Source organism: Protobothrops mucrosquamatus, unplaced genomic scaffold (assembly GCF_001527695.2).
Source record: "Protobothrops mucrosquamatus isolate PMUCROS unplaced genomic scaffold, P.Mucros_1.0 scaffold1312, whole genome shotgun sequence".
NCBI classification, from domain to species: domain Eukaryota; kingdom Metazoa; phylum Chordata; class Lepidosauria; order Squamata; family Viperidae; genus Protobothrops; species Protobothrops mucrosquamatus.
In genome coordinates this window covers 251,617-264,577 of record NW_015387513.1, presented here as the reverse complement: position 1 = coordinate 264,577, position 12,961 = coordinate 251,617, and the positions used below count along the sequence as shown (strand labels likewise).

The 12,961-nt window shown below is 37.7% G+C and overlaps 1 protein-coding gene across 1 annotated transcript; it reads right to left on the bottom strand.

Annotated features, from left to right (window-relative positions):
• Positions 1-1,848: 1,848 nt before the first annotated feature.
• Positions 1,849-12,319, bottom strand: ATP6V1E1 (ATPase H+ transporting V1 subunit E1). Its single transcript, XM_015821358.1, has 9 exons — positions 12,149-12,319; positions 7,589-7,654; positions 6,871-6,980; positions 6,134-6,200; positions 4,807-4,896; positions 4,578-4,646; positions 3,534-3,628; positions 2,936-3,023; positions 1,849-2,449 (listed from the first exon to the last, which is right to left on the bottom strand). The coding sequence occupies exons 1-9, from the start codon at positions 12,179-12,181 to the stop codon at positions 2,387-2,389; spliced, it is 681 nt and encodes a 226-aa protein (XP_015676844.1). The 5' UTR covers positions 12,182-12,319; the 3' UTR covers positions 1,849-2,386.
• Positions 12,320-12,961: the final 642 nt, after the last annotated feature.

The window sequence follows — 12,961 nt, the reverse complement described above, 5'->3', positions numbered from 1 at the left end:
TATATTTATGTGGTTACCAGAAACCACATTTGACTTGAACAAGTGTTTATATTTTTATGCCTTTTTATGATTGCATTCATGGACTTTATACCTTTTATTTGCGCCTGATCCAAATTGTATAGTTAGAAGTTTTAGTTGCACAGATTGTCATTCCCCAATATTAGACACAAATTCTTCCTGCAGCGCTGCCAATTTTTTTAAAGGACATTAAAAATAAGCTGATCCAGAGCATCAATGCCATTTTTTTTTGTTTATGAATGTTTAAAAACATGCTTATTTCAAGTTTTCAAACTGGAATTATCCCAGAATTGGGATCAAAGTTAAGCTTACTCCTCAAGCAATCTTTAAAACAGAAAGGACAACTGATTGGGGGTTAAAGCTAGGGTCAAATCAGTCTCTGTAAAGGATTGGATAGGAAAGAAGACTAATATTCACTTTGTAGTTATACAAATAACAGACTTTAAAAAATGGTTTAAATTCCATGAAGAGAGATATAGATCAAAATATAAGCCCAGTGATAAGGCTGAATGCCTGAAAAATTAAAAACTGTTTCTCCATAAGAAAAACATACTTTAAAGCAGGGGTAGTCAACCTTGGCTCTTTTATGACTCGTGGACTTCAACTCCCAGAATTCCTGAGCCAGCATGCTTTAAAGGAAACCTGGGGTTCTCTTCATTAAAATTTCTGTCACTATATCTGTCAGTCTATTTTAAAAATGTAAGATCCCCCTCAAAAATATGTTTCAGATGTGGAGTAACATTCATTTTATCAGACTCATAAAGTTAAATTAAGGAATTTTAATATGTAACCCCTCAAACTTTACAAAATTCAATATTTTCTATAAACAAAAATTAAATCCATTTCAATTAATTGAATAACTTGAAAATTATTATCCTATATCCACAAGGTTTGGGAGATAATTTTTGATATTTATTATTAAAGTATAAAATATCAGAATGTATCAGTAAGTTCAATACTATCAAACTTTCCTTCAACTTCAAAAGGTTTCAAAAAGGCACACCAAATTTTTCCTGGTCACATTCATGGTTTCTTATTTTCTTATTTTCATTTAATAACTTTTGGAAACTCTGTACCAATATCTCAAAATAAGTCAGCTTATTTGCAGCTGATTGGTTATCTATGAGTGCATATCATTGCATTTTCTTACTCCTCAGTGGGTAAGGATCTTACTCCTACTTTTAGTTCAATTTTGCTTCAGTGGATGTAGCTTGAAAACCGGTGAGTTATTATCTGAGCAGCAATCAATCTTAAATCTGTCCAAAAAATTACAGCAAATTTTGAGAAATAGCCCCAGTCTATTGATTGATGAACCTGCCCAATTCACTGAGATAATCCTGTTATAATCCTGTTATTTAAGACTGATAAATTTAAACCCATTCCTATAGCTTACATTATGACCTGGTTTGCACAAGATATTTAACCTGGTCTTGTTTTCTTAGTGATTCTGGCAGAACCCCGTCATCCTAATTTGAGTTAAGAGGATTACATTGTATTTAGTCTATATCCATCTCTCACCTGTTTTCTATCTAATATTTCAGCATTTAATTTGAGCTTGTTAGTTTGTAAAATATGATTATTCTTCAAATTTCCAGAAAGCACCTAATTAATCAACATTTATCTTCAGAAATACACCTCTTCCTATTAGTGTGAAATTTTTGACTGAGAGGAACTCCATATTCTCAGGTTCCCCAATTCTCTTTCCATATCTAACAAACCATAGCTGCCATGCATTTGTTTTCATAAACTGCCTGTGGGTGTAACCCTCTGCCCTCTGCTATAACGATAAAAAAAAATCAAACACAATATTGCATGCTTTTCATTTTAATAAACTTCAACACAATGAGAGAGTGTATACATATATATATATATACTTTTAATCACATATACAGAACAAAATTCTGGGACTAACCAAGTTAACATGACTTGCTTTTTTTCCCGGCTTGGGAAGCACCAGATTGGGGAAGTTGTGGGGTTTGCAGTCATCGGCACATGAAATGTAAGCTTTGGAAAGGAACAAAATAGATAAGCAGCACATACTGGTGGGTGTGCTTTGAAGGAAAGGACAATACTGGAGAATCACAACAGAGCTCCAAATTATTTCTCTCATTGGTCTGCATCAAAGAGTGCAAATGCCTCCATTTTTGGATGCCGCGCCACTACTCTCTGGAAAAAGTTCTTCCTGCCTTTCTCTCAGACTAAGCACAGCAAGTATGCAAAAGTTAATAATTTAACTGAAAAACATATTCAGATAACACAATAGAGCAAGTAGTACATTTTAGGGGAAGGGACATTGTTTTACTGGAAATGCTCCAGCATTTCCCCTCAGCGCATCACGGAAGAGAATTCCACCAGCATTCCAGGGAATTTAGTCCATGAACTTCCTGTTACTGTTAGCACCAAAAAGTGCTGTCCGGATCTCTGGCATCATCTGTTGAGGGGGAAAAAAAAAGGAAAAAAAAGTTCCAAGTATTCCTTGTTGACTCAGCAAATTCCTAGAACACGCTTGACAGTCATTCAGTTAAAAGTATACTAAAAGACATACAACTTATAAAAAGATGGCAATAGGATCTACTTCTAAATACTGAAGAATGCTTATGGTAGAAATCATAGCTGAGCCGAGCCTCGGATCTCACAATCTTTCCAGAAATTTCTATGTCTTGGGCAAAGAGCTGACATAAGAGAAAAGGTTGAAATCCAAGACTCAGGAGGGTTTGTAAATCAAGTAGCCCCCAGATAGCTTTTCTTCATGCCAGAGTTGTTGTTTGAGGGTAGTAATGGACTTGCAGACCCAGCACTCAAGTTGCCGTGGTGTCCCACAGCAAAACCGTGGGCTGACCCAAGAACTGAATGAGTGATTGCACAGAGTTAAATGGAAAACATTTCATTCATACAAGAGAAACATTTCTAGGCTTACCTGCTGAGCAATGAGATCCAGACGACTTTCCAGTGTATTAGATACCTTAATTTTACCGTCACTGTTATAAATTTCAACACCTCCAGCTCTAGAAGAGAAAAATACATGCTAATGAACATGTTGGCACATGAAACCATTCCCACTGTTCTTAGTCATTGATTATGATGGTTAGAAGTTTGTTAAATAAATAACTAAATAAATAGGAGTAAGACAATTTATGAAGCTCCCCATCTCACAGTAGTGAATCTGGGAGGTACACAGAGAATTAAAACCAAAATAAAAGAGAATGGCATAAAAGTAAGCCTTCAAACCACTATAGGATGCCCAGGGTCTAAATATCATTGTTTCAATCTATAAAGACCAGAAAAGACAAATCTATCTACAGGGCTGGTTTAATTTCCCAGTCTAAATAAAAACCAAGGCCACTGGATATGCCCAATCCATGCTATCAAGTACAGGACAGTGCAAATTCCCACTAAACTACATTTCATAAGAGAAAATCCCAAGTTCATTTACCTTATGCAAGGTAAATTATTTATTTAAAATAATGATCATCACTAAATTAAGTTACTTTTTCCTAGCTGTGTATCTTTCTTACATGTCTTCTGGAAGAAAATTGTTCTGATCAATTTGAACATCAGCATCTTTTTTGGTGGAAGTTTTGTACATCGGAATACTCTTCTGGACTGCATTCTGAAACAGGATTCATACATACATGTAAACAAGTATTTGATTCTATTCCAGTTCCTAAAAGTATACAATTTATTTAACTAAAGCTATACTACCATCAATTCAACACACACTCCACACATGCTCCCAGCTCCAACAGTTAGAAATTGCTAACTTTATTTATTTCTGTCAACAGAAGAGCTAGCTTGACTTCTCTTGGTATGGAAATTCCAAAATTTGATAGCAACTATTAATTGGTCTTTCAGGATTGGGATATAAGAATAATAAACACTTATTGGTCAGCAAAAGAACATCTGTTTTGTATCTTTCCTTGTAGGCTTAGAATCACTTTTCAATATTTCTAGTAAAACAACACAGGCATCTAATGATGAAGAAACATTTCTGAATGCCATTGCCAGGGAGAGACAAAACTGATCTAATAGTGTAAGATTATATAATTCAGTTCTTCACATGCTGTTCACATTGCAGATAAAGCACATACATTCTTGATGAGGTCCCAGTGGGAGCTAGAAGCACGCACTACATCTACAGAGATCAAGAGAACCAGAACTGTGGACCTATTAGTATGTTTTTATTAGCAGAATAAGCAACAATTGGTGGATGGATGTAAGTATAAGTACAAAGAGACTAAGAACAATACAATATAAATTGAGAGCAAAGCCCATTCCTTACTAGCACTGATGATATTACCTAGTTGGGTAATGAAACATCTGCAAGAAAATAATCAAGCTCAGTGAGCACCAAGGACCTCACATGGGGACAATACAATCTGTGTTGCTGCTTTGATCAAGCCTGGGCATCACCCCAGGACCACCCCCATTTAGTTCTTTTAACAAAAAATTTGAAACAATAGGATATGGGATTCTGTAACCTTTGTAATATAGCTATAAGGATTTTTTGGGGTCAAATGTTATTTTATTTCTGTTTTGTCTAATATACATAAAATCCTTACCTTTACTAAGGGAAGATCCTGTTTCCTGCAACGGACAGACATTCTAGTCTCAAGTAATTGATACAATCCCTTTATAAAAGAGAACATAAACGCTCAATGTAGCTTCAAATATAAACTACTAAAAAGTATTGTAGTAAAGGCAGATATAACTAACATCCAGTTAGAGAACTCCACAGAAACAGTGTAAGTTTCATCTAGTGATACTGGCATATGTCTAGGATCCCATTACCTGTAGTACTAAGCCATCCAGCAGGGTTTGGTACCTGCCTGTATCCTTCACTACTTTAGCCAATCTCTGCTTGGCTTCGCTCAGCAAGTCCTATATTACAGAGGGAAGAAAAATCAAGTCAGAAAAATCTTATTCTCCCGCCGGCCTTAAGTGAGAAATTTCATTGCAATTGATATTTATGAATGCAACATCTCTCAGGGACCAGGATACCAGTGGAATTTAGGATGGAAGAAGCATGAACCTCATCACTATAGGTCACATGACCATATGTTGGGCAGGTCAGCTTTACAACCGGTCACGGCATAATCTAGTCACATGACTATGGTTCTGTGGTGCAGTCCCTCACTTAATGACCACAAATGGGACTACTGGAACTGCTGTTACTAAGTAGTGTGATCACATGACATTTTGCCTAATAACTGCTTTGCCGAGCAACAGTAATTCTGGTTCCAATTAGGATTATTAAGTGAAGACTATTTGTACATTTGTGATGTGTCTTGAATTGCACTGTATGTTATCCAGCAGACTGACTTAACTTCTCCTTTATGCCTCTATTTCACAAACACAATTCAATGGATGCCATGATTTCAATGCCAAATGTTGCCTTTTTGCATACTGCTACTTTTCTAAGTAGTGGTCTGTAACGCAAGAAAGCTCAAAAAGAGAAACCCTAAATACTGCCTGCATGTGACTATTACTATGTGACTATGCCTCTAGTAGAGCATAGTCTGGGATTATTTGGGGGGGTCTTAACCTTTTTCCTTCAACTTGCACCTCTTAATATGTCCCCACACAATTAATTGGGTTGTACTCAAGAGCACTGGTATTACAACTACAATGCTATGTCTTCACTTGAGTGACTAGAGGCATTAAGCAATGTTTACTGTAGGCAAAAAATTGTTTTAAGGGTAAAGCAATAAGGCATATAAAGTCCTAACCTGAAGTAGTACAATTTAGGTTACAAGCATATAATCTGAGAACTAGAACCTACCCTATACAAAGATTATCTGAGTTCATATTCCCAAACCTTAATTTTCCCTTTATGCAACATCTAATACTTATTCAGTGGAAATGTTCATCACTATCTGACTAATAGGATGAAAAAGACACTCCATTAAGTATTTTGCTCTTCTTCAACAAAGGAAACAATGCAGAGATAAGGTCATTATTCTATATTTCTAGCACATCTGCCCCTCACGATAAAACATATATTACAAATATTTTCTTGAAAGATATATTACAAGAACAAAGGAAGGTAAACACTACAGTGTATTTTTCAGACAAATAACGTAAAAAAAAAATCTTATAAAGAGATGGCCAGACTTACTGCAATCAGATCATCTCTTGCTTTGAGAACCTTCAGTCTCGCCTGATTCATCAGGTTGGACATCTGACTGTAAGACAGATGGAAAAAAATGAAACAGAGTACAAGAAGGCTCAGATAGTGAAGCAGCAGACACTAATCATACATTCTCACAAGCACGTGAGAAAATGCTCAAAGCCTGGATTTAGTAGGCCTCTTGGGAGTATTACATGGTTACCAGAAGTAGCCTTTCTTAAACCTTGCTGCCAGCCTTCTTTCTTTATTCTATTTTAAAAAGGTCTCAATTCCTACTCAATCCCCCATTCAATTGTTCTACATTCTGGTTTAATCAACAGCGCATACCGCTGATGAAGAAACTTTGCAAACCGAAATCGTACGCTGAAATATTACTGTTTCTGCAGTGAAAAATCTCATAATTTTTTATTGTGGGAAAGACTCAGTCTGTAACCTATCAACTTCACCCATAAAGTCTAAACAACAACATTCTGTTTATACATGTGATATCCAAACAGTCTCTTGAAAGCATTTACCTCAGTTATCTTCTACATCACTGGCTAACAGTCACTGATTTTAAAAAAATGTCTTAAGCAAAAGAAAAAAAAATCATATAAACCAGTAAACATTGGAAATGGGCAGCAATAAACAAATCTTTGCATACTTTTACTAATCAGTTTAAACTCATGGCTAGTTCTTTTATTGTTCACAGTCTGAAATAAGCGTTGACATCCTCCATTACATACATTTTCTTTTGCTGTTCTATTTGTTTTTCTTTCTTTTCATAGTACTCCATGATCTTCAACCTTTGTGTCTGAACAAGTCGACCTTTCTCAATGTTAAATTCTTCTTCAGCCTACAAGGAAACAGATAAGTTCAAGCAAACCCCATGGATTTAGTCATATGAAGTACCTAAAGTATTGACTAGAATTCTGAAAGAATGGAATAGTGATTAATGTTCATTAAAAATATACAGTGTGCTAGCAATTGAAATCAGTTCTAACAAACTAAATCCCAATAAGAATAATTTTACAATAGTCATATATCCTAAGATAGATCTAGAAATCCATACCAGCAAGTTTGTTTAGTAATATAAAGTCACACACTTTAGTGCTTTTTTAAAAAAGCTGGTTCCAAATTGTTACCATTAGTGATATATAACAAGTTTTGTCTTCCCAAAAAGATAAAATGATCCATTAAATTGCAATTTCATGCATATTAGTTTTGAATAAATACTTGGTGATGTTATTCTGTGTATAATACATAGGGTAGAACAGAATGGCAACTTTTAAAACAAATATCCTTCATTTATTTTGAAGTATAATATAATTGCTTTATATTAAGTACATATTAGCTAAAGTCATAACTTGACTGGGCACAATTGAATTTTAGGTATTTGAGGAAACCACACACGCCCTCTATGGGATTTTATACACAAGAAACATTGAAATGTTTTTCATTTACCTTAGCATCTATTTCTTCTGCCTTTTCATTGGCTTCCTGCTCAATGAAAGCCATCATGTGTTTAATCTGTAACAAAAATAATATTTTCCATGGAAACTAGCAGATACATTTTGTCACTGAACATTACAGACTTTCTCAGGTCACAAGCGATGTATTTTTTTTAAAATAATAAAAACAGAAAAAGACTCTCCAACTGGATACTTTGTAGTTACAGGTATTTATTGTTCACAGAAGCTTAAGAACTGAAATTGCATTCCAACGCCATATTGCTTTACAGTTTTAGAGGTAGGATTACTACTTGAGATGGCAGATAGTTTAATACTTTATGGGGAAAGAACAAGGGAAACCAAATTCACCCTATACACAGTAATGTAACCTTGCAACTTAACAGATTCATCAGTTTCCAAAGATGAGAAGTCCTTAAGCAGGAAATACTTGCTATAGTTACCAGCCTGCTTCCACTTGCCAGCAACATGGCCCTAAAGATGAATGCTATTAAAGAGAGCCAGTTTAGTCTAGTGGTTAAAGCATCTAGGCTGGAAAGCAGGAGACAATAAAATTTTGGGGACAATGTTATGGGGACAATAAAAGGAGGAAGTTTGGGTGGATATATTTGCTGCCTTGAGTTACTTGTAAAAATAATTAAGGCAAGAAGCAAAAAAACATTACATACTGTGGTCTGCTACACAATCCTAGGTGGCATTTACTAAACTGTAAATTTACAGTCACACAAAGATGGTGAATTAGATTGGTTTGGTACATCATAGGCAGGCCTGCATGTTTTTGGAACAGGAAATATCTATCCTGTTGTAAATGTTACTGGCAAATAATGATTACATTACCTAATCAGGTATACTTAAATTCCCATTGATTTCAGTGCCAAGTTGGTATGGCTTGTGGATAATATAGATACAAAGTATTTCCGTGTGTCATATTTTGCTTTCAAAGGACTACATTATTTGATGGATAAATATCCTGATCTGTTTAGAATCTTCCATGTGCAAGTTAAGAAAACTCTCAGTAGGAATATTAATACTAGTTTACTTTTAGTTGAATAGTATCCTGGGATTAGGTTTGGGAAGTCCGGGTGGGGGGTGGGGGGTAGGGGTTTTTACATTGTGATGTATCTGTGATGTGCTTTTTTTTATGATGAAAATAATAAAAAATTTATATTTGAAAAAAGAAAACTCTCAGTGAGAGTAAAGAGACATCATCATCAATTCTAAGGAAGAAGATATTCATGTAAACCAAGTATGGCCAGTTCATGGGCTACTAGGGAACATTGCTTTACCAGAATCAGCTGGCTCACTGCAAAATTCAGTGAAATATTCCAACTCACACCCAGCTCAGACTGGTCTTACTCTAAAGGGCATTATTTACAGTCAGCAAGGTAAGCTTTAAAGGACAATCAAACCACACATACAGTATTGTATCATGTAAAATTCCACCACATTGCAGGGAAGTTACAATTAAAAAAAAATAGTCTACCAGTATGAATTTAGAAGTGATATTCTTGCAGATGGCCTCAACATTTTTTTATTAAGCAAAAGCCATTATTTTTTCAGTATGTTTTAATAATTGGCAATTGTCTTATGCAGTGGTTCTCAACCTGTGGGTCGGGACCCCATTTGGGGTCGATCGACCATTTCACGGGGGTCGCCAAGCAAGGCTGTCCGCCATTTTTTTTGTCCGCCATTTTTTTCCCCCTTTTCTGGCGGGTGCCTTACCTCCCTTGGGCTGGGCCAGCTGGTGGTCGGCCTGCTCCGTCTCTGCCGCTTGCCAGCTACGCCTCGGCCGGCGCAGGGGGCGGAACCACGCATGCGTGGCGCTCCCGGGCAGGGAAAGTCCTCGACTTACGACCAGTTGGGTAGTCCTCGACTTACGACCGGTTTAGTCCTCGACTTACGACCGGTTGGGGTCGCGGCATTAAAAAGGTTGAGAACCACTGGTCTTATGGCTTACATTTTCAAGTTTATTCATATGTTAAAAGTTAAACAATATGCAGGGACATCTGCATCTAAAGACATATTGTATGTTAAACAATATTTTCCTTCCTACAGTGCTGTCTTTTGTACCATCTGTTTTCTATATGCCATGAAGTGACACATATATAGTTATTTAATTTTTAACCAATAGGTGCATTAGTAATGATAAGCACTGGTATCAAACAATGCTTCAATGGGACCAATTAAAAACACAATGCCAGAATTTCACAAGCTTGTTCTTCCCTCAAACGTTCAGTGGAAGCAGAACTTCCTGTTTTCTCATGAATGTGAACATTAATCATTAGATTTTTCAGTTCTTCCTTTCCATGATATGAGAATCCTTCCTTGCCCTCTTGCAGTTTAAGTCTCTCCTGGTAAATTGTTAGGGCAAGATTTATTTCAGTCACATTATGTATCAAACAAACATATAGAAGTGGTATAAATTACCCTCCATATAAAGTCAAATCATTATTTAAAATATCTTACAGCTGAGCATCAAACCCAGATATAAAATTACAGGAATATTTATCAAATTTCTATATCACCCATCATACTTGCATGCCTCTGGATGGTTTACAAATATTGAGTTGACTCTGAAACTTTTTAATCACAAGAATGAGTTATTGATAGTCCAAAATTGCCCCAGAAACCCATGAGGTGGAAATGCCTATCATCTTTACGTACAAACAACTGTACAGGTTGCTAATTGCTTTTCAAGCCCAGTTCAAGGTGCCCATTTGGGTGTACAAAACATTGCAGAGTTTAGGTCCAAGTTACCTGCAAGATCAACTAATCTGTACAGTTCTCCCTGTGCTATCAAGACAACACATCTTTGCAGATTCCATGATAAACATATGTAATATCAATTTTCATTTGTTTTCCTATGGTGGCTCTTTATTGTGAAATACATTGTCACTGTGAATTGTGGGGGGGGCACGGAGACAGGCTCAGCCAATCTCATTGTATACATGTTGTATTTTGATAATAATAAAGGTTCATTCATCTACTGGAATTCAAGTGAGCCCCTTCTAATTGAAGTAGCAATTCGAAGCAATCTTTACCTTATCTATTTCTTATATCTTATAATCTAAGACATTCTAAGCCATCCAGGAACATCTATTTCCCTTTCCCCTCATCTCAAAATTTCATTTTAATCTTCAATAAGACCTTCATAGCACACAGAATTCCACATTGAGAATTCTGGATATAAAACCAGATAATTTTTTTTAAAGTAATCAGGATTGAATTCAAGTAGTTGTTGACATTCTATCTAAACCCTGCCCAAAAGACATTGTTGGGATATTTCTTACAAAACAATCATTCACTCTCCAAGGACATTAATTCAAGGTCACAGATTGGAAACTACCCTTTAGCATCAAACTTCTACACTCACAATCATGACAATAAAACGCAGCCACTTTCCATGTGTGTCAAAAAAAATTATCTGTATTAACAAGGTTATTTGAAGGGAACTAGAGAAGCAATTGCTCAACTATATTAATTTGCAGAATTAAACAGCATGATATTGCACGACAGGCAGAGAAAAGTCTAGTATTGCATTATTTTCTTCTCAATCTACCGCATCAACAGATACCACTTTCAAGATAATAAATGTTGTGACAATACAATAAAAAACATTTTACTTAAGAGTCCAGAAATGTTAAAAAAAAAAACAACAACCTCTCAATTTTGTGCACATTTGGGAATAAACACTTAAATCGCTTCTGAATCACAAGTGGGATTTACTTCTGTGCAAATATAACCAAAATTACACGACACACATATGATGCATTAAACGCTGTGCCTTTTTATTCAGAAGCCAACCCCAGCGGATGAAACCCAAAAGAGACTTAGAGCTACTTTGCTCATTTGTCCTTTTGCGGCGCTTGCAACGGAAAGTTCCCCAAAGCTGTTTTTCAAAAGGCAAACTGGACTTTCTTGGTTTTTTTTTTTTTCTTTGCAAACATTTCCCTTCTCATCCTAGAACAGTGTTTCTCAACCTTGACCATTTTAAGGCATGTGGACTTCAACTCCCAGAATTCCACAGCCAGCAATGCTGGCTGTGGAATTCTGGGAGTTGAAGTCCACATGCCTTTAAAATGGTCAAGGTTGAGAAACACTGTCCTAGAAGCTTCTTGGTTCTGACTGAATGGTGGAGAATAGAAGGATTCGTATTCTTCGCAGTCGTCTTGGTCGTTAGCACCCTGAAGGTCGGTCCTTGGCTTGAAAGTAAAACCAAGGAAGTCCAGTTGCCTTTTGAAAAGCACCTTTGGGACAACCATGACCCTGGGCGATTGGGGATCTCCACGGACACTTGCCACGGAGGATTTTTCTCTTTCTCGCCTCAAATCGAGGCAGTCAGGCTGCCAAACGATGCCCCTTCCCGGTGGGGCTCCCTGGGCAGCAACTGCGCTTGACTAACGGGCATCCTCAACTGACTCTCCGGCACGCCTGCCCGCCGGAGGGATTCTAGCGTCTGTCCATTCACCGGTTACTGGAGTCCCCTTCTCCCGAGAGCAGCAGGCCGAGGGCAGCGCTAAGGGCTACTCCCGGGACCGACCCCACCCCGCCGTACCTGCTTCTGAACATCGGCATCGCTCAGCGCCATGATGAACGCGGGGTGAAGAAGCGAAGGCTCGAGGACAGAAGGAGAAGCGTCCGCTCGAACCGGACTCCGGCAGGCAGAAGGGAACAGGACCCAATCAGATCCGGCTCAGGTCACTCTCAGCAGCTGTCGCAGCTGACATTCTACGTCACCCAGGCCCCGCCCCTTATTTACTGGCGTTACACCAATGGGAGATAAGAACTCAGTGACGTAATCAACGCCGAAGGGGCCGTCTTCCTGGGCTTCGCTCGGGGACTTCGGAATTGTAATAAGGAAGAGCGGCGCGCTTTACGTCCGGATGAGGAATTTCTGGCTCATATCGGATAACCCAGGGCAGGGGTAGGGCAACCTTGGCTCTTTTATGACTCGTGGACTTCAACTCCCAGAATTCCTGAGCCAGCACAGCTGGCTCAGGAATTCTGGGAGTTGAAGTCCACGAGTCATAAAAGAGCCAAGGTTGCCTACCCCTGACCCAGGGGGGTCTTCAAAGTTGGCCCTTTTATGACTTGTGGACTTCAACTCCCAGAATTCCTCAGCCAGCGTGCCTGGCTGAGGAATTCTGGGAGTTGAAGTCCACAAGTCATAAAAGGGCCAACTTTGAAGAGCCCTGGGATAACCCATCTACATTAAGAAAAGCAATGGAAGGCTGTCCAAAAGTTCCTCGCTCCCCTCATTTTTTTAAAAAAAAAAATTGAATTCGGCTACAGTCGTGCAAATTGAGTGGCAAAACTGTTGCTAATTACCGAGTTTCCAAGATCTCAAGTAACATAATTCCCTATTTAA